The sequence below is a fragment of the Rattus rattus genome, chromosome 10 (assembly GCF_011064425.1).
Source record: "Rattus rattus isolate New Zealand chromosome 10, Rrattus_CSIRO_v1, whole genome shotgun sequence".
Classification (NCBI taxonomy): domain Eukaryota; kingdom Metazoa; phylum Chordata; class Mammalia; order Rodentia; family Muridae; genus Rattus; species Rattus rattus.
Window position 1 is genome coordinate 69,249,894 of NC_046163.1, and position 19,278 is coordinate 69,269,171.

Here is a 19,278-nt window from a genome sequence, read left to right on the forward strand (position 1 = left end):
TTACCAGGTCTCATTCTGATATTTTATTACGTTGACAGGCTAGGAATACTGGGATAAATAAGTAACGTTCTCTCTTACAGAAAACTGTAATATACTACTGAGTCGGATTGAACACTGAGGATTTCACAGAAACATCAGAATTTTAACAGTGGCCAGAGCCCTGGTGGCCAGTGGGAGGGACCTCCCAGCTGAAATACTCTGGACCGCATCTCAGAATAGCTTCAAGACGAAAGCACAGTTAACATCCCACAGTGCAGACACCTTCCTTGCCCCACTCCTGGCTTCAAATACCAGTCTCCACGGGCTGTGGTTTTTGGTGGGAAGGAAGGGAAAACGGAGAATCCTTGGCTCTTCCTGCCCTGTCACTGAGTGTGGAGTCCTACGCCCTTTGAAAGCCGGACTTTGTGCCTTCGTTCTGTGACATTGTAACAGTTTGTAGCCAAGGACAGCTGCTGTGCCCGGGTTCTTCCTCAGCAGTGGGTACAGGGGAAGGAGGCATCAGTCCTCGGTCAGCACAGAGTAGCACAGCTGGTCATCAGCCAGTTTACATGGCCACCCAAACACTTTTGGGGGATATTGTCCACAGTGGCAGACCCCCAAACTCTCGGAAATCAGGTCTGATGAAACTCCCGGAAAAAAATCACGCCAATGTTGTGCAAGACAAACATCTAAATAGCACAACACCAGGCTCAGAAACGAATGCCCTATGCACAGTCAGTCTAGGACAGAACAGCATAGTTTCTAGAAAGCATACCCTGGCCATTGGACAACCTCAATGATGAATGTTCTCACTCCATCTTCCCTAGGAGGGATGTTGTCAGCCGCAGTGGAGGACGTGGTCCCACCCCACCTGTCAAGGTAGACACTTCTGCCTGCATCCCATTAGTGCGATCCTGCTTTGCATGGGACCCCAGCCTGGGGCCAGCTAGGTCATCTGAGAATGGCCGGGATGGTAAGGCCTAAATCCTGGAGCTGGTGAGACAAAGGATGCTCCTGCCTGCTCCACGGTTCACTCGGGGACAGAGTGGGACAACGCAGTAGTCACCGCAGGCCCTCCTGACCCAACAGCTCTCGGCTGCTGAGATTCTAGAAGTGCACAGGAAGCCAGTTTTCCAATGGCTTCAGGGTTTGGGGTGGAAAAGGAGGATTCAGTAAGGACTCCCCAATTGCCCCCATGCCACCTCTGCTTAGCTCTGCAATGTTCCTTCTTTTATCTGTTGGATAAAGAGGTTCCTCTCGTCTTCCGGCGTCCGCCCGTTCTGAGCCCGGACGATACACGTGGGCCGGTGCAGGTTGAGCATGTAAATCAGATGCTGCTTCTCATTCTTCAGCTCCTCGATCTGGGCCTTCAGTTCGGCATTCACACTCTCCAGTTTCTCTGACTCCTGAGGGACGATCAACAGACAGCAGCATTATGGAGGGAGCCAAGGGGCAGGGAGGTGGGGGGCCACCTGGAATCCTTGGGGCTCCCCAGACTGAGACCTGCTAGCCGAACCGTCCTACCACAAGGATGGGAGGACCAAACTATGTGGAAGGTGGTATGAACCCTGTAGAGGGCTCTGAAGTTGGGAGACATGTGAAAGAAAGCTTAGGGGCACTACCGAGCCGGGCGCCCATGCTCGATGGAACTGCACCAAGGGCTCAGAGAGAGCTGCTCTAGTTCACTGCCCGTGCGGAAGGCATCTGGGCCCCACAGGATCGTGGGAGCTAGCGAGGAACCCAAACGGGTGGTGTGGAGTTGTCTTTGAATTTCTGATCTTACCAAGACTCCCGTGTCCACAGACGTATTCTCAGAAACACCAAAGCTTCCCAAGTTTTTTTTCACTGACCCTGAAGTAGCAAGCAGACAACCCAGGCTTTTACGTCTCTTTGAGAAGCTGCCCTGACACACTTGGGGGAGCAGACATGGCCCCTGCAAAGACTTCCAGGCTGTGTGGCTTGCCTTGCCTGTGAACCCATACCGTACCCCTGGTGTTTGGTGTGGGGTGTCAGCCTCCCAGGGTGCTCAGTGCTGGATAATCATGGAGTAGAGAGGAGGGTTCAGATCCAGGGAGGAACACTGTAAGCACCACTTCAGCACCGTAACTTGAAGAGATTAATGCAAGCTTTTCCTGAGAGCCAAAGGCAGTGGCAGGGCTTTGCAGTTTGTATTTGTTAAAACTGATGAGTAAAGTCTCTTTAAATAGGCTGGTGTGACCCGCAAGTCTAGAAACTGCTGGGGATTTGTGTCACAGCATGCATGTGGAGGTCAGAGGTCACGTTTAGAAACCAGTTCTCTCCTTCCACAGCGGGTTCTGGGTGTCAAACTAGGGTGCCACATATGCATTGCAAGGACCTTTACTCATGAGCCAGTTTGCTGGCCGTGTGTGTGTGTGTGTGTGTGTGTGTGTGTGTGTGTGTGTGTGTGTGTGTGTATGTATATGTATATATAAATGGATATATATACACATATGCATATACCTATACATGTGTGTGTATGTATGTGTACACATATACATCTCCAGAATGGCTTCCACCATGCTAATAGCTTTGCTCTACCCTCTGCCTACAGCTGGCATTTCCCTCCCCTCAGGGGAGGCTGGGCCAGGCGGGACTCACCTTCTGCAGGCACTCTGTCTTCTCTTTTTTCTTGTTTCGACACTTGGCAGCAGCAATTTTGTTTCTTTCCCGCCGCCTCCTTTTCCTCTCATCTTCTTCGGGGGCCACCTATAAAATCCGAAAGGCACACATTTAAGCGACCATGACCAAATACCAAGGCTGTGGGGTCTTGTGTGCTGTGGGGTCTTGTGTGTCTGTATATCTGCTGTCTGTGTATATATCTGCCACGTGCATTCATGGTGATTTCAGAGACCAGAAGACAGTGTTGGATCGTCAGCAGCTGCTGTGAACCACCCATTGCACATGCTGGGAGCTCCAGTCCCCTGGAAGAGCGGGAAGTGCTCTTAACCACGGCGCCATCTCTCCAGCCTCGGGCCTTAGGGTTTTGTATGAACTCCCTTCACACGCATGTGCATGCACACATGTGAGTAACAAAATCTAAGTCCTGTTCAGTAAAATGGAATTATATTTGAAATTAGTAAATTAAAGTCTGCTTTAAAGACACAAGACCTGCCTTTAAAATGCATTTGCACTTTGAAACAAGAATTTGAATTTTAAATTAATAACCACTGAATTAATTAACCACCGAAGCTAGAATCAGAAATGACCACATTGCCCCTTAGCCACACTCTCCTGAGAGCGGTGTTGTTTGAGGAGGTTGTGGAACCTTTGGGGTGGGAAACATGACTGACAAGGGTGGATTGTGGCATAAAATGGGTGTTGGAGGGTTTGAACTCCAAGCCTACCTCTATCTGAGCTTTGCTTCTTGAGCTAAAAAGATGTATACAGGCCTTCACCACCGGGCATAAGCCCTTACCTGAGCACCAGCTCTCACCACTGAGCACCAGCCCTCACCACTGGACACAAGCCCTCACCACTGAGCACAAACCCTCACCACTGGACACAAGCCCTCCATCAAGCACCAGTCCTCACCACTGGACACAAGCCCTCACCACTGACACAAGCCCTCACCACTGAGCACAAGCCCTCACCACTGGACACAAGCCCTCACCACTGGACACAAGCCCTCACCACTGACATAAGCCCTCACCACTGAGCACCAGCCCTCACCACTGGGCATGGAGCCGCTCTGGCTGCTCTGTCTTCCCTGCAGGATGGATTGTATCTCCTCAACTGTGTGAGCTAAAACAAACCTCTTCCAGTGGCTTCTGTCAACCATTTGACCACAGTTACAGAAAAATGACATCTGTGTTTTTACCAGGAACATCATGGTACGCCCTTCCCATGAGGCCAGTGAGCTCCTGGAGAAGAGGGACTTGAGAACATTAATAGTAGCAAATGGTATGAATAAGCCCACAGCTGGATGCTACTGGTGGGTAGAGTCCTGAACCACCCGTTGATTCAGCCAACACATCATACTGATTTCCTGTGCCGCCTCCTGAGTCACAGAAGTCTGGGGCACTCAGAGGACAGAGCCATGTTCAACTTTGGGGACTATGCTCCTCCATGGATGCTCACTCTGATCCTGACCGTCTATGGACCAATGTGCAGTGAGCTCACCCAGCCATGTACTCTGCTAAAGTACATCTGGGATGAACCTTCCTGAGGTCTGCCCAGTGTCAGACCCTGCCAGCTTTGGGATGCCATGACTGACCCACTCCTGACCTTTTCCCATGCTTTTGAATCAGAAGACACAATGGACTGAGATGGAGGTCTTACAATCTAGAGAGGCAAAGCCCAAGGAATCTAACCCTGAATTTCTATCCTTCATGCCTCAGGGCCACAGTCCCAGAAAAATATAAAAATCATACACACACACACACACACACACACACACACAGAGAGAGAGAGAGAGAGAGAGACATAGACACACATAGACACAAACACATACAGAGATACACAGACACACACACATACAGACACAGATACAGACACACAGATATGACACAGACACACACAGAGATACATATAAAGACATACAGAGACACAGATACACACAGAGATACACACACACACACAGACACACATATATACAGAGACACACTCACACAAACAGGGCTCAGTGGTTAAGAGCATTTGCTGCTCTTGTGAAGAACTTGGGTTTAGTTCCCAGCACACACATGGTAGCTCCCAAGTGTAAGTCTAGTTCCAGGGGATCCAAAACCCTCTTCTGGCCTCTGCGGGCAGCAGACACGCACACAGTGCACAGACATCCATGCAGACAAAACACTCACACACATAAAATTAAAAAAAAATTAAAACAAAGACTGAATCATGAAAAATCAAAGAACAAGTTAAAAAAAAAAGAATTACACTGGTAATGTGGGAAATTGAAATTGTTTCTACTTTAAAAATTATTTGGATTTTGAAGTAGTGTTTTGATATTCAAATTGACCCTCGTGAGCCAGACGGTGGTGCATGCCATTTATCCCAGCATTTGGGAGGCAGAGATAGGCAGATCTCTATAAGTTCAAGGCCAGTTTGGTCTACAGGGTGAATTCCAGGACAACCAATGCTACACTGAGAAACCCTATCTTGAAAACCAAAACAAAAAGCAAACAAAAAATTGTTCCCTGTATTCAGAACTGGACAAAGAATATTTTATAAATACACCCTGTCCCCTAGATTCAGAAATAGCCTAGGAACATCACCTGTCCACTCTTCTCCCTCTAGAGACCCCCAACTGCCCTTCCCAGTCCACCCACCTGTCTATCTAACCTCTCTTCCCCATCTTTCCCTACTACTGTATCTTATTTCAAACTATATCATAGAAGAAAAAAATATCTCCCAGAATGTCCCAGGCTCTAACCTACACTCTCCAGTATTGGACTTGATACCCACGACTGTTTAGTGGTACCCTCTCTGACCTCCTCTGAGCTAGCTGGAATCACAGCTAATGCCCCTAACGGCATCCATGGCAACGGCATCATAAATAGTCCATCCTCATCTGCCAAATGCTATGAGCAGGGTTCCCCTCAGATCTTCCGCAAATGTCAGTCCCATTGACCAATCTCTTTTTACCCCCAATGTTAGAAATGAAATGCAAGGTCTTACACACTACCACTGACCAGCAACCCCAGTCCTCAAGTTCCTTTCAAACTCACATCTTTTGAGCTAGTTGTACTCCTTGCCCCACGGCTGCAATCATACCCATTAAGTAAACTTAAAATAACCCTGACCAGGAAAGGCTAGCAAAGTTACAAATGTTCACCTCTGATGCTCTTGAGACAACATAGTTACAAGCAACTGACACTCAGTAACCATAGTTACCAGCAACCACCACTCAGTAACCATGTCTGTTACTCCAGGTGTCTTATGGAAAGTTTTCTCAACGCAGAACAGTGCATGTGTGTGAGCATATGTGAACCCAGAGCAAACACATGGTGTACCAAATCTGTGAGCATTGTTGCCAGGAAGGTTAGGGCTAACCTCCTGGTCCTTGGAATCATTGGGTGATGAAAATCGCCACCATATTCCTCGCTTCTTTAGAAAGTCTCTGCACAGACGGTGGCTTCACCAAACTCACAGCTTCAAGCACCATCCATAGTCAGATGTTTTCCAGCCCTGGATCTCTGGCCCAGGACTCCCAGCTCATATCTGGTGCCTGCCTGTTTGACATCGTCCAAGGACACAGGTTCTGCTTTTGTCCCACATGTCCTTCTACAGTACCAAGTCATATAGCAAATGGACTAGACACAGACATAGTCATAGGTCAGGCAGCCTTGCCCTAGATTCACACCCAGAAGCCAGACACCTAGCATAGCCTACCTGGCTTCCCCTGTGTAAGTGCTTGGTCTCAGTTTCATTTCTGTGCATACGTCTCCGGTTTACTCATTTAGTAGCCTCTCAAGACGGTGTTCAGGGAATCCCATAAACATGTGTCAGATCAACTAGTTCTCTGTCCAAAAGCCTTCCAGTGACTTCTACCCTCAATGCAGCAGCTTCTGTGTGACCTGCCCCAATTCACATTCTCCTCCTAAAGGGAGTCTCCCACACAACTCCCTCTCCTCAAGTCTTAGCTAATAGGCCATGACCAGGGAAGCTTTCCTTGGTCTCCTAATCTAAAATGAAAATTTCACCCCTAGCTAATCTCAGAACCCTTTCCTCCTCTTTAAAAACGGAGTTTTATTGTATGCGCACGAGCCTATACGTCTGCATTTGTGCGGTTGCCTGCTTCTGTCTCCCTTTTGTTGTTTTAAACGAGACTTAGTTTTTATTCTGCACGCATGAGTGTCGGCCTGCATGTATGCGCTTGTGACATGTTTATGCAGTTGCCTGGAGAAGATGTTGGATTCCCTGAAACTGGAGGTACAGATAGTTGTGAGCCACCACGTGGGTACTGGGAATTGAACCTGTGTCCTTTGCAGGAGCAGCAAGTGCTGTTAACTGCTGAGTCTCTCTACCTGCTTCTCAAGCTATTTATTTACCAGCTTTTTCTCTCTCTCTTTTTTAAAGAGAGTCTTGTTATGTACCTCAGATTGCCCTCAAACTCATCACTCTCTTGACCTTCCTGTTTCAGCTTCTTGTCACACACACACACACACACACACACACACACACGTACACGCACACACACAGGCACACATGCACACGCACACATGCACACATGCACACATGCACACACACACATGCACACACACACACATGCACACATGCACACATGCACACACACACATGCACACATGCACACACATGCACACACACACACACGTAAATGCACGCACACAGGCACACATGCACATGCACACATGCACACATGCACACACACACACATGCACACACACATGTACACACACACACACACGCACACGCACACGTGCACACACACAGGTGCGTGCTATACCTGCTTATGCATGAATTCTAGGCTTTACTCCATTATCTTTAGACAATAAACTTTAAGCTCCCAGAGGGCAGAGCTTTGGTTGATTCTTATCCCCAAGGCTAAGCCTCCTGAATGTGCTGGAATGTGGAGAGTGTGTGATAAGCATGTGCTGAAGGAATGGTCACGTGATAGCAGAACCCACCTCAGACTTGGTGACTGACATCTCCAGAGGTCTGTTGTTGATGGTGACTGACTCCAGTGCAGAGGACATCCGATGGCAAAGATGCTTGTTCTGGATGGCGAATCTCAGCTCTTCCTTGACAAAAGGTGTCAGGTTAGCAAAATCCTCAAACACCAGTGACCCAGGAGGTGAGAGGCAGGGGACGATGGCGGTCGCGCTGACTTCTGAGGCAGAGACCTGGCCTGGATGTTGAAGCATCATTTTGCTGAAAGAAAAAAATTAAGCCCAAACTGCGTCAGGGGTCCTGGGGCATGGGATCCGACCACTCCGAAATACAGCCTACAAGTCCCATCAGCCCTGGGGCTTCTGGTTTATTTCCATTTCGTGACCACCCCTTGCCCATGACTGGAGAAATTACAGGAAATATTACAGGAGAACATATTAGTGTCGCTTTGCTAAATGGGTGTGTTGTCAAGCTGTCTCCTAAATATCTATGCTCTGACCTGTAGATTGGCGGTACCCTTAACCTTGGTCAGCATCGTTTTGCAACAGACAGCAGTTTATGGGGTAACTTGGCTGAGAGTAAGTGGCTGTTCAGTGTGCCATCCTAAACAGCACCCCTACACACACTCAGGGGACAACATCAGGGCTACAAGGAGGTAAACACAGGAGGATAGGAGAGCCCTGGGAAATGTTATTCTCTGGACACGACATAGCTGTTCCTCTCATGAACTCATAATCATAGCAGCTCTGGTTACCTGCACAGGACCTGCAGAGGAGGGAGGGCATGAGGTCCCAACCCTAACCCAGGAGCTATTAGCAGTGAACCCTGCCGGTTAAAGGAGTCACTTCTTCAGTAGTTAAGTTACCCATGTGCCAATGACTAACCCCATCACTGTGCAAGCAACGCTAAGTAAATTCAGTGGACCATCAAAAAAAAATGTTATGCTATCCTCACTGTGAGTAAAACAGATCCTTAAAACACACAGCTCAGGGGGCTGGAGAGATGGCTCAGTGGTTAAAAGCACTGACTGCTCTTCCAGAGGTCCTGAGTTCAAATCCCAGCAACCACATGGTGGCTTACAACCACCCGATGGATTCTGGTGTATCTGAAGACAACTACAGTGTACTCATATACATTAAATAAATAAAATACGGGGTTGGGGAAATAAACTTGTGCTTCATCTGTAAGATGAAAACACCTTTATTTATATATATATATATATATATATATAAAATAAAAAAATAAAAATAAATAAAATACTAAAAAAAAAAAACAAAAAAACACACAGCTCAGAGACTCAACAACAGGGGGATTGTCTTCTAGGGATCTTCTGTGGCTGGGAGACAGAATATGCAAATGTGGCCTCAGTCCTAAAAGAAAAAAGCATTAAAAAACCAAGACCAGCGCCTTCTCTGATCCCATGTTCAGTCTCCTTTTCAAAAAGAAATGGGAAGACTCCTGAACGCAGACAGAAGCTGGGGCCTTGAATTCAACAACTTCATGACAGAGCTTTCTCCTGGAGGAAGCTGAGTCCACCACTGGGAATGAAGAAGGTAAGAGGAGTGGGGTGTGTTACTTTGCCCCAGTCCTTGGCAGGGAGTGGTGACGGTGGTAACTCAGGTCATGCAGGAACACGGAGCCCTTCTTAACGAGAAGGCTGGCAAAGCAAAGGACCTCGGCAGGCGAAAGCCAGGAGCCAACGTTCTGGATTTATAAGGGTGTTGTTTAGCTCTGAGGTACAAGGAGCGAGGCTTGGGACATGGGCAGAGGGGGACCTAGGATGGCCCTGGTCATGAAGGAGCAGGTAATGTGGCCCTGTGGGACTCAGTCACCATATGGAAATTGGCTGAAAAAGGCAGCAAACCACTGGCGCACGAAGCCTGTTGACCAGTTAGACAACTGCATACAGAGTGGAGCTGAGGCGGCTACAGCAAACGCCTCATCCCTCTTCAGGTCGGCGAACACACAGGGGCGACCGGGGAGAACCAAGGGATCTAGAAGAATGTTCTGGTGCCTATCTCAGGTGTGGGCTTGCTGTCCCAGTGACCCCCACCGGCTTCTTCCTGAAGCAGGACCGGCTATACCGGTCATCGGCCAAGTCCCAGAGGGCAGGGAGTCTTTTGGCAAATCTCTAACATTTAAGGAGAAATCTATCTACCTTGTTTCCCTTGAGGCTTGTGAGTTTTAATAGCTAGTATTGTAAAAGCTAGCTTCATTTTAGACAGGAATTAACTGAGATTTAGACAGATCACATTATCGTGGGATATAGTACGGGGCACTGGGATTTGTTTTGCGTGGTTTCAGAACTCATAGCCTTTATTTATACACAGCAAACCCAAACGTTAATACTTTCTTGAACAAAACAAACAAACAAAAACAGAGCAAAAGTAGGGGGTGAGGAAGAGCAGGTGGGGGATCTAAAGCAGAAACAGTGGCGGGGAGCAAAGACTCCCAGGGAACTCTGAGCTCTGCTCTGTAGTATCAGGTCCACACTCAGCTACTGCCTACACCCAGAAGAGAGCTAAGTTTAAACGAGCCATTTTATCCATGAAATCTCCACACCAGACTCTATTTTTTTAAATCGAGGTTTGAGGACCACTCAGTTATGTGTTGTGACAGTACCCCAGTGGCTTTCTCCTCTGCAAAGGACGGCTGGTAATGAGTTCCCTAATTCCCCAAAAGTGGTGAGCAGCTTGGGAAATAATACAAGAAATGCCTTGAAATGCCTAGAGCAGGAACTACACTGGGTCTCCCAGGAACTCCCACGGAAGGATGGCTGCTCTCCCTCGGAGACTCCCTGGGGTCTGCTCACCTTCTTTGATGTTAGGAGCCCTTCCTCAGGATTGCTTTCCCCTGGAGATTAACGCCCCCGGTGGAGGCAGAAATTCCAGGCTAGTGATTGCAGAGTCAAAAGAACTGGAGAAATGTATATTCAATGCTCTCCCAGACGGGAGCAAGGACTGAACGTCTCTTAACCTTGTGGCTGAGGGATGCTGTTTCTTTGACTTCTGAAGTCGGGGCTCAGCGTCCTCCCATATACACACTCTCCTTCCCCATTTTACTGGAAAACAAATCAGAGCTGCCACTGGCCTGGCCGTCCAATCTGTAGGACTGAATAGTTCATCTATACTTAACTGGTTTGAGCCATAGCAGTTGAGCAGGTCCCTTTTAGCCACCCAATTATGTTTATTAACGAGCCCTTTGAGGTTAAAGTCTGCTGTTTCGGACTTCCCCCAATAACATTCCTAGTGTAAAGTCAGGAAGAAACTGAGGAATGTCGGTGGTATGGAATGTTTTTGTGAAAAGCTGGGGGGGTGGGGCTCACTTGGGGACACAATTGCATTGTAAAAGCCATTAAGAAAACCTTTCCCATCATCGTGGGGCACACTCTGCAAGATCTGGGCTCTTGTCCTTCCTGGTTTGTCTTGCACAGAGGTCTCCAGAGAGTCAGACTAGAAGTCAGGCTGTGTCCCTCCAGGGAAAGAAAGTTTAAAACTTCAGCTTGATTCCAGAAGCTGAGGCCGCAGAAAAGGGAGTGTTTGGGGGTTTGGGGATGAGCTGAATTAACTTTCTGCACCGATCATAAAACTCTCTTCTAGATTTGCTTCCAGATTCCACTTCTGTTTCATCACTTCCAATCAGAAATTATGTCACATACGGTTGGCAATTTCGTCATTTTCAAGAAAATGAAACTTCCCTTATTTAGCTGGAAATTCAGCTCCTAGATTTTTATCTCCAAGTAGCTTATGATGGCTCTGAATTTTCACTTTTGATTTCCACTTCCTTCCACCCAGCTGTCTGCAAACCGTCCTGTAGTACTGGGGAATCAGTAGCTGCCTTCCTAACTCCACATCCTGTTCTTTTTCCTGTTTGAAGGCTGGAGGCAGAGGCTGCTTCAGGGTGGGACGAGACAGTATTCTCCAGTTCTATCTCTGGTCCCCACTAGTTGAGCATCCATTTACGAGCCAGATGCTTTCTGACCTTAGTTCCTATCTGAAAATTGTGATCAAGGTTGCCAATTCCCTCCCAGCGTTGTGTGTGTGTGGGGGGGTGGGACAACACATCACATGCACAAACATAAGAAAATCAGTATTCACATGTCCATTCTGACTCCACCTCCCCCCAGCCCCTCAGGGAACCTGATTAAATTCAGTTCAGTTTAATTCTATTGATCAGGAATTGACTGGAACCATCAAGAATTTCAAGCCGGTGGTTGACCCCTGAGTTCCCAAGACACAGGGCTAATTACACCCCATTTGCTGACATCAGCACTCCTCCACTATAGTTGGATTGACAGAGACTGAGAGTTCTCACATAGGAAACCATTTCTCTCCTGAAGTTTCTGTGGCTTCCTGACTATGTCCCTCCTCCTGTGATGGGGAACCCCCGGTTGCCAGTTCCTTAAGGAATCACAGACTCCTGGAACATAGAATTATCTGGATCAAATCCCCATTTTGTCATTGAGTAAACTGAGGTCCTGGAAGGGGTAGCACTTGTCTAAACTCACAGAGATGGGCGTGGTCCGGTCCAGCCAAGCTGCTCACACCCACCCCTTGCTCGATTTGCACTACCACAAGGACCCAGCAGTTCAACAGATCAACCAAGTAAGCAATCATGGACAGAGCTGCCAGCCAGGTAGGCAACTATGGGCTGAAGAGTCCTGCACACACACACCCTCAACCCCGTCATAGAAGAGGCTCTGACAGAATGGCTACAAGAAACGGGTGTGCCTGAGAAGGGATTTAGATAGCCACAGGTGCTGGGCGATGTCTTCTTCACTCTGGGCACCTGGTCAGCAGCCTCTGAACCCTCCAGATAGAAGCAACAGCAACCCCCACCCCAGCCCCAGCCCCACCCCCAAGCAAGAGCCTGTGTGTGGTAACACTATCCCACAGTAAACGCAACATGCAAAACATGTGCTCTCTTCTTCTCAGCACTTGGGGACTGGAGCTGGAAGATCTCCGTAAGCTTAAAGTAAGACCAGGTTACACGGGGAGACCTTGTCTCAAAAAAGTGGAACCAGGGGAGGGGAGAATAAACGTTTTAAATTATTGGACTTGGCAACTCCTTTAGTTTATAAGAAAGCCCGTGAGCTGCATGATGAAATCAAGGAAAATAAAACGGCTAGGAGGAAAACACAGAAATGGGAGTTGGGAATGAGAATGGGGTGGGAGCAGGGAAGCAACCCAATGGGAGAGAGTTAGGAGACAGAGATGCAGGAGAAGCCCCCATTCCTGCCCTGTCTCAGAGACCCGTTAGGAGAGCTGGGTGGGGAGCCCCTCACTCAGCATTCCCCCCACCCCGACTCCTTTTATTTCAATTATTTCACTCTAGAAACAAATCTGTCAAAACCTGGCTATCTGAACCACACAGCTCAGGCTCCCACACAGGCAGAGAGGTGTAAGGCATAGTGGCCTGTAATTTCAGCACTTGGGATGCTGAGGCAGGAGGATTGCCCGGAGTTTACGGGCAGTCTGGATTACAGAGTGAGACCCTGTCACAAGACAACCCCTCCCGGACCCCTCCCTCCAACAAGTACAAGTGGTCCCACACCCTGGTCCCTCCACCCGCTTGATCCGATTTCTTCGGTTCACTTCGAATACACCAAGAAATCCAAGGACCAGTTAAAAGTCAGCCAGAGCACAGCAATTCACAACAGCGAATGAGGCTGGAAGTGACGTCTCAAGCCCAGCCGACCGCGGGTGCGGAGACCTCTCTGCCTTCAGCCCCGGGACAGCGCCACACCAGCGCTCGCCGCCTCCAAACTTATCCCTACTCACTTTCGCTCCCAGCCCTCTACGAGATCCTGGGGCCCGGAGCTCTGCTCCGCGGAGCGCAAGGCGACCTCCAGCGGCTGTGCGGACCTCCGACCGAGTGTCCCTTCTCCATTCATTTAGCTCGGTACCGGGAGCAGCGCTTCCACAAGCCGGGGCCACCACACCTCTCCGCGGACTCAGGAGGGACCCACTCCTACTCCAGAGCCCGGACACAAAGTGATGGACGGAGGAGTGGACCGCGACCCCCAGAGTGTGGGTCACCCCCGCGCACCAGCACCCACCACCCAGAGGACCTCTCCTAGTTGCGAGCTGAGAGCGCGCGATCTCCTCCCAGGGCATCTTTCACGCCTCAAGTCAAAAGAGAAAGTTCGTTCTTTCACTTTACCAGAAACTTTTCCCCAGCCGGGAGCGGCGGCGGCGAAGCGAGCGACAGCTCAGCCGAGCGACTGTGGTGCGGAAACTAGGGCTCGGGTCCCCAGTGGCGCAAGGGTCCCGGGGATGGTCACCAGAGGGGAACTTAGGGTGGGGAGGGCAGCGCTCCTCGGCGTGGTTCTAATGCTCACCTCCAGTCTTCGCTCGGGGCGGCCAGGGTCCAGAGAGCGGCTAGAGGCGGGCGGTCTGTCCCGCCGGCAGGCGAGCGCCAAGGACTCTGCCGGAGCGCGGGTTGGCCGGTCGGCTCCGCCGGGGAAGCACCGTGCACCGCGCGTCTCGCTGAGTGAGACTGTGACTGGGAGCGCGTTGCATCACCCCTTTTAAAGCCCTCGCGCTGGCAGGGAGCCCGCTTAACTCCTGGTTACCAATCCCAGGCTGACGTAATGCTATTAATAGCTTCCAGGGAGAACTGGCCAGAGGAGGGGTGAAGGAGGGACGAGGGCGGGGCAAAAGGTGGGTGGAGACCGCGGACTTGGTGATGCAAGTGCGAGAAGGGGCGGTCACAGCGCGTCCTACGCGCCTCGCACGCCCGGGACACACACACCCGCCCGCCCTCTATCTCCATATCAGGCCGGGAGCCGCCCGGGCGCACCGCCAGATGTGCGTATTCGCCGCTGCGTGTTCCAGGCATGAGCCAATGGTGCCCAAGCCAGCGGCATGACTCCACCGCCCTGGCATCTCTCCCTCCGCTAGGTTGGGGTGGGGGTGGGGGAGGGGTGCTGGGAGGCGGGTCCTGGCAGTGGCCCAGACTAGGTGAGGCTGGGAAGCGGGCACGACCTTTCTCTAAAATGCGTGGTCATTTTTCTAAAACTTCAGGAAAAGGCGCCTTCTCTGGCCAGCGGCCTAGCCTAAAGAGGAGGCGGGGAAGGGGTAGCGGAGACGATCTCCCGCGTAAAGGAGGTACCCAAAGTTACACTCCGGTGAATCCACACGGTTACCCGCCCCTGTGACCTCCGCTGCCGCGGGCCCCCGCTCACAGCTGTGGGTTAACGTGGATATTCGGCGGCCTCGTGCTCCCACGCCGCGGCCGCGCACACGCAGGGGCCCCAGAACCCGCTAGGAACCCGAGGTGTCAGTGACCGGACGCTGTCAGCTCGGTTTTTGTTTTTAATAACACCAACAAAACGTTTTAAATGAACAGGGAATTCTCTGCGAAAGCAAGAGCTTAGAAAGGGGAAAGATTTGGAGAGATCAGAGGCCACCTAGCGCAGGGATAAGAAGGGGCTGGGAAAAAGGCGGCTCAGCTAGTCCGGGAAAGAGGACGCTTTGATCTCTACGCGCCCGGCCTGGGCGGGGGTGGGGGTCCGCCTGGACGTCGGGAAATACTTAGAGAAAAACCGTCTCCAGGTTTCGAGTGTCTGTATGCAGGAACAGAGGGCTGTGCTAGGGACCCGGTGGCGGGGACTGAGCACGCACCGCCGGAACACCGGGCCCTCTGTTCCCTAATCTGGTAGCTGGGAAGGCTGGGCGCGTATGGCTTGATTTCAGGCCAAGACCTCAGCAGACCTGGGTTTGAATCTCGAAAATAGTTTCCCGATTCTGATCCAGTGATTCCGACGGTCTGGGCTGAGCGCAAGACCCCGGACTGGTCCCCATAGCTCATCAAGGGTTAGACGTGCACACGGCTGCGGCCCAGTAGTCGCGCACCTGCCTGGGAGGCGTTCGTAGGCGCACACCGGGCTGGACGCCGAGGTGTAAAGGCAGAGGCACCTGCTAACACCTGCCTTTGAGAGGAAGGCGATCAGAAGGTCACAGGGTGGTAGTTTAGGGTGAGACGCAGAATTGTTCCGTGCTGCTGCCCCATAGCACCTGCCACCCGGACTGTTACGGAAAAGGTCGCACACGGTATTACGCCGTACCCAGAGACGGACACTTCGGGCAAAATCAAGTTCTCTGCACCCGGGTTCCTTCAGTCCAAGGCCTACTCTCGACCTTCACAGGCCCCTGCCCTCCATCCAGGCCCCCGGAATCTCTCTGTCCTCGTCCTCGCTGGAAGCCTGGGGTGGGTCCATCCCCGGGATTCCCTTTGATCCTGCCAGGATCTGACGGGATTGCAGTAGCGTCGCGCGGGAAGCGCCAGGCAAATGTTTTGCTTTGGTTTTTGCCTTGGTAACGCTCTCCCGGCCCCACCCTCCATCTCCCACGCCCACACCCTGCTCCACACCTCCACCGCCCGCCCTCCAGCCGACCTGCGGTCAGGTAAACTCGGGGCGTGTCGGCACAACCCCGAAGAATGCCAGGTGCCTAGAAATGAAAGTTGTTTGGGATCTCCTCGTACCTGCCCCATCTCTTTAACAGGCTGCCCTGGAGTAAATAAATAAACACCACTATCCTGTCTAACAGGGAAATGGGGGGGGCACACGAACCCCGCCCCCAAGCCTCTGGGAACCTCTACAGAAATCCTTATTGTTTTATGGATTAAACCGGAGTTCTGCTAATACTCGAGCCAGATTTATGGAGGTGGGTCCTGTCTTCAAGTGGACAGCCTTGAGAACCTAAGCAGCAAGGCCATCAGTTCCCTCAGAACTGTGAAGGGTAACGTGGACAGAAGTCCGCAGAGCTTTGTGGGCACCTGGTCATGACCATGGTGCCCTCTCCCACGCCCGTCTCCCTGCTGTTCTAATCTTTAGCTTTCAATCCCCAAGTCGCACCTAGATAGAAACTCTGTTGTTTACAGAGCTCCGAGTCCGACATCCTCCCCTCCCTCTTACTGAAACCCTAAAAGCGATAAGACTCCCGGGAGAAGTCCGCCCACCCCCATCCCCCTATAGGTTGGATGAACCGCCTATCCTAGGCGAACAAAAGTCACTCAGTCCCCTAGGCTCCCAAGAGAATCATAAAGCGCCTGAGGAAAAAACGGGAAGGAAGAGCCCCAAGGTCTGGACCAAAGGAATCTGTCAACATCTGAGTCTCCTCGCCTCTCACTTTACCCTGACTTAATGCCCCCAGTGTGCAGCGTGCGCAGTCGCCCATACGCACGGGTAGCGCCACGCAGAGGGGCAAGAAAAGTTCCCAGCACCCAAAATCGCTGCCCGACACAAAGGCAAAAGAACGCCTGTCCAGCCCGAGCAGGAAGCCCCTGGTTAACGGGATTTCAGGGGTTAATCCCCAGTCGAAGAGGGTTAAGCAGAAACTTGAATGAACCGCCCGGGGAGCCCGCCTGCAGATCAGCGCTGGTCTGTTTTGCTGAGTGAGATAAGAACAGGAGACTTCATGCTGAAGCATGTACCGAAGGAAGAGGGAAAATTAAAAGGGGAGGAGAAGGAACCAGGCAGCTAAAAACAGTCCCCTCGTGGCAACCAAAACTAAACACAAAAACATTACAGGGAGCCAAAAGCAAAAAAGGAAAAAAGAAAGTTCAGAGATATTTAAAGGTTTTTGCAATTCAGAGGGCCGTCCTGTCTACATTCCTGTGCCTCTTTGACTCTGTTCTTCAGACTCCGAGGCTGTATTTGCTCAGAGAACTCTAGAAACAGTTAAGGCTTCCGGGGAAGCTTGAGCTGACGCCTCTCTGTGCACAGGTCTTGACCTTGGAAAGAGAATTGGGTGGATTTCTCCCGAATCCATGCTCTCGGCCAAGCCAATTGTGAGAATTGCTAATGTAAGTCTCTAAAAGTACATCCTTACCTCCTCAGGGAAAGAAAACAGCACACAGTGGACACTCAAGTAAGGAAGACCCTTGATTGGTTTGTGAATGCAGCACTCAGTGGCCATGGCCCCCTAGCTCCATCCTCTGGTTTTATCCCCAGGTTTAAGCCTTCTCCCACACTGAAAAGGGTGTACCAACAGTAGACTTACAAAGGAGGCTCCCAGTTGGAGTCTTCAGTAATGGTGTCTAGAACTGTAGATCAGGAAGGCTTTCTAGGATAGCCTCTGTCCCCTTCACCATTGAGAATTTGAAATACCCAGAGTGACAGTCATGAGGTGGGCTTCCCAGAAAAAAGCAACAGGACTAAACCTTGTTCTCCATCCACAGCAACTAATCAGACGCTGGGTTTCTAGGTGCCGGATGCTGGCGGCAAACCTGGGCTGGGCTGGGGATTCCAGTGCCCCTCTGGTTCTGCCTTTGTTATCTTGAGAAGGGCAGGTCCTCTTCCCAGGGTTTCCATTGTATTGTTGTAGAGGACCCTGAGTTGGACTGAGGGGGGCCTAAAATGGATACTCTCTTTCCCAAACCACCCAACTGCCCTGTAGATTTCTTAGAGCCAAAAGAGGCCGCTCTGGGGAGAGCTGTTGTATGAGCCAGTGACTAACCCATTTTGCAGTCATTTCTCTGGACACTACAGCTGAGAAGCGTTGTCAGTCAGATTCTAGGACACCATAGCCTGTCCTCTATTTCCCCGCTTCCCTCTCAACACTTCCAAACATTAACTCATGTGGGTACCCAGTCACAGAGGGGCTTACCCAAGGCAGGGACTGGATCTTTTGAGGACATCTTGTATATAGACATCCACTATAGACCACAGGGCCAAAGCTAGGTAGCAGCTGTCCCCTCCTTCAGAGAGGAGATCCTAGGGCCCCAGAAATCTGAGATGAGGTCTGAGAAGCCCTAGGTCTGAGACCTGCCCACTGCTTGACCTCCAGCAACAGGATGGCTGTGCAAGTCATAAGTGTACTACCTTAGCTTGTCAATCCACAAAATGAGATTATTTAACACTATTTCCCCGCAAATCATTGCTATAAATATCAGAAGATATGATGGAGGTGAGTCGAAAATAGGTTAAAAAAAAATCACGCCGACAGGTATCTGGCTGGACGTGTCCTACATGCTTGTGGAGTGAAGATGAGAACATGAACGTTTGAGGCCACCTGGAAGGCACAGCAGCTGGAGCCCAGCCTGGGCTGCACAGCAAGATTCTGTCTCTAAAACAAAAGCAAACGCCTCTTACAAGAATTTTTACCATTATGAGAATTAGGGGAAAGGCAAAAGAAAAAAAAATACGTATAATCCCAACACTGTCGGTATTTTGAGTTATTTTTATGGTTTATTTTTTTTTTACTGTACACATGATTTTAAGATACAGTTGTGGTTTTATATTCTTGCAACCTTCGGGCCTGTTCTTCTGCTTATCCCTCTGGATAATATATTACCTTCGTTTTTTCTTCTTCTTTAAATTATGTCCACTTTATTGTAAGACAGAGGACACATACCAGTGTTTCATAGAACAGGTAGACATAGATGTAAATGACAAAATATACTAAGGACTATCACCATAAGCGGACAGCCACCTCCAGTGTTTAGAAGCCCACATACGATCCTCCTGATGCTGTCTGCTCCTGCCTCCCAGTGGGAACCAATGCCCTGACTTGCCATAGTTTGTGGGAGCTCATGGGTGTTGTACCACTTAACCCAGTTGTTACTCTTCCTTAGTATCTGGGGTGCTACCAACATTTTGCTAACATGCTAGACACACTTTAGTCTTTTTGATGGGAAAAGACACCAACTGCCAGCTTCCCTTGCGTTACTTAAATGGAGTTAGGAGAGGGTCTTGGTTCTGTCTTC

At 50.3% G+C, this 19,278-nt stretch overlaps 1 protein-coding gene across 1 annotated transcript; it reads right to left on the minus strand.

Moving 5' to 3' along the window:
- Atf3 (activating transcription factor 3) lies at positions 1-14,135 on the minus strand. The gene is made up of 4 exons (XM_032915338.1): positions 13,907-14,135; positions 7,584-7,827; positions 2,599-2,706; positions 1-1,385 (listed from the first exon to the last, which is right to left on the minus strand). Exons 2-4 carry the CDS (start codon positions 7,821-7,823, stop codon positions 1,188-1,190), a joined length of 546 nt encoding a protein of 181 aa, XP_032771229.1. The 5' UTR covers positions 7,824-7,827; positions 13,907-14,135; the 3' UTR covers positions 1-1,187.
- Between the last annotated feature and the right edge of the window lie 5,143 nt (positions 14,136-19,278).

Bases quoted from the DNA above. Each gene is read 5' to 3' on its own strand.
- Atf3 (XM_032915338.1), bottom strand. From the start codon at position 7,823: ATGATGCTTCAACATCCAGGCCAGGTCTCTGCCTCAGAAGTCAGCGCG. The intron at 2,707-7,583 runs GTGGGTTCTGCT...CGGATTTTATAG, and splicing joins TGTCAGTCACCAAGTCTGAG to GTGGCCCCCGAAGAAGATGA. The intron at 1,386-2,598 runs GTGAGTCCCGCC...ATCGTCCCTCAG, and splicing joins AGACAGAGTGCCTGCAGAAG to GAGTCAGAGAAACTGGAGAG.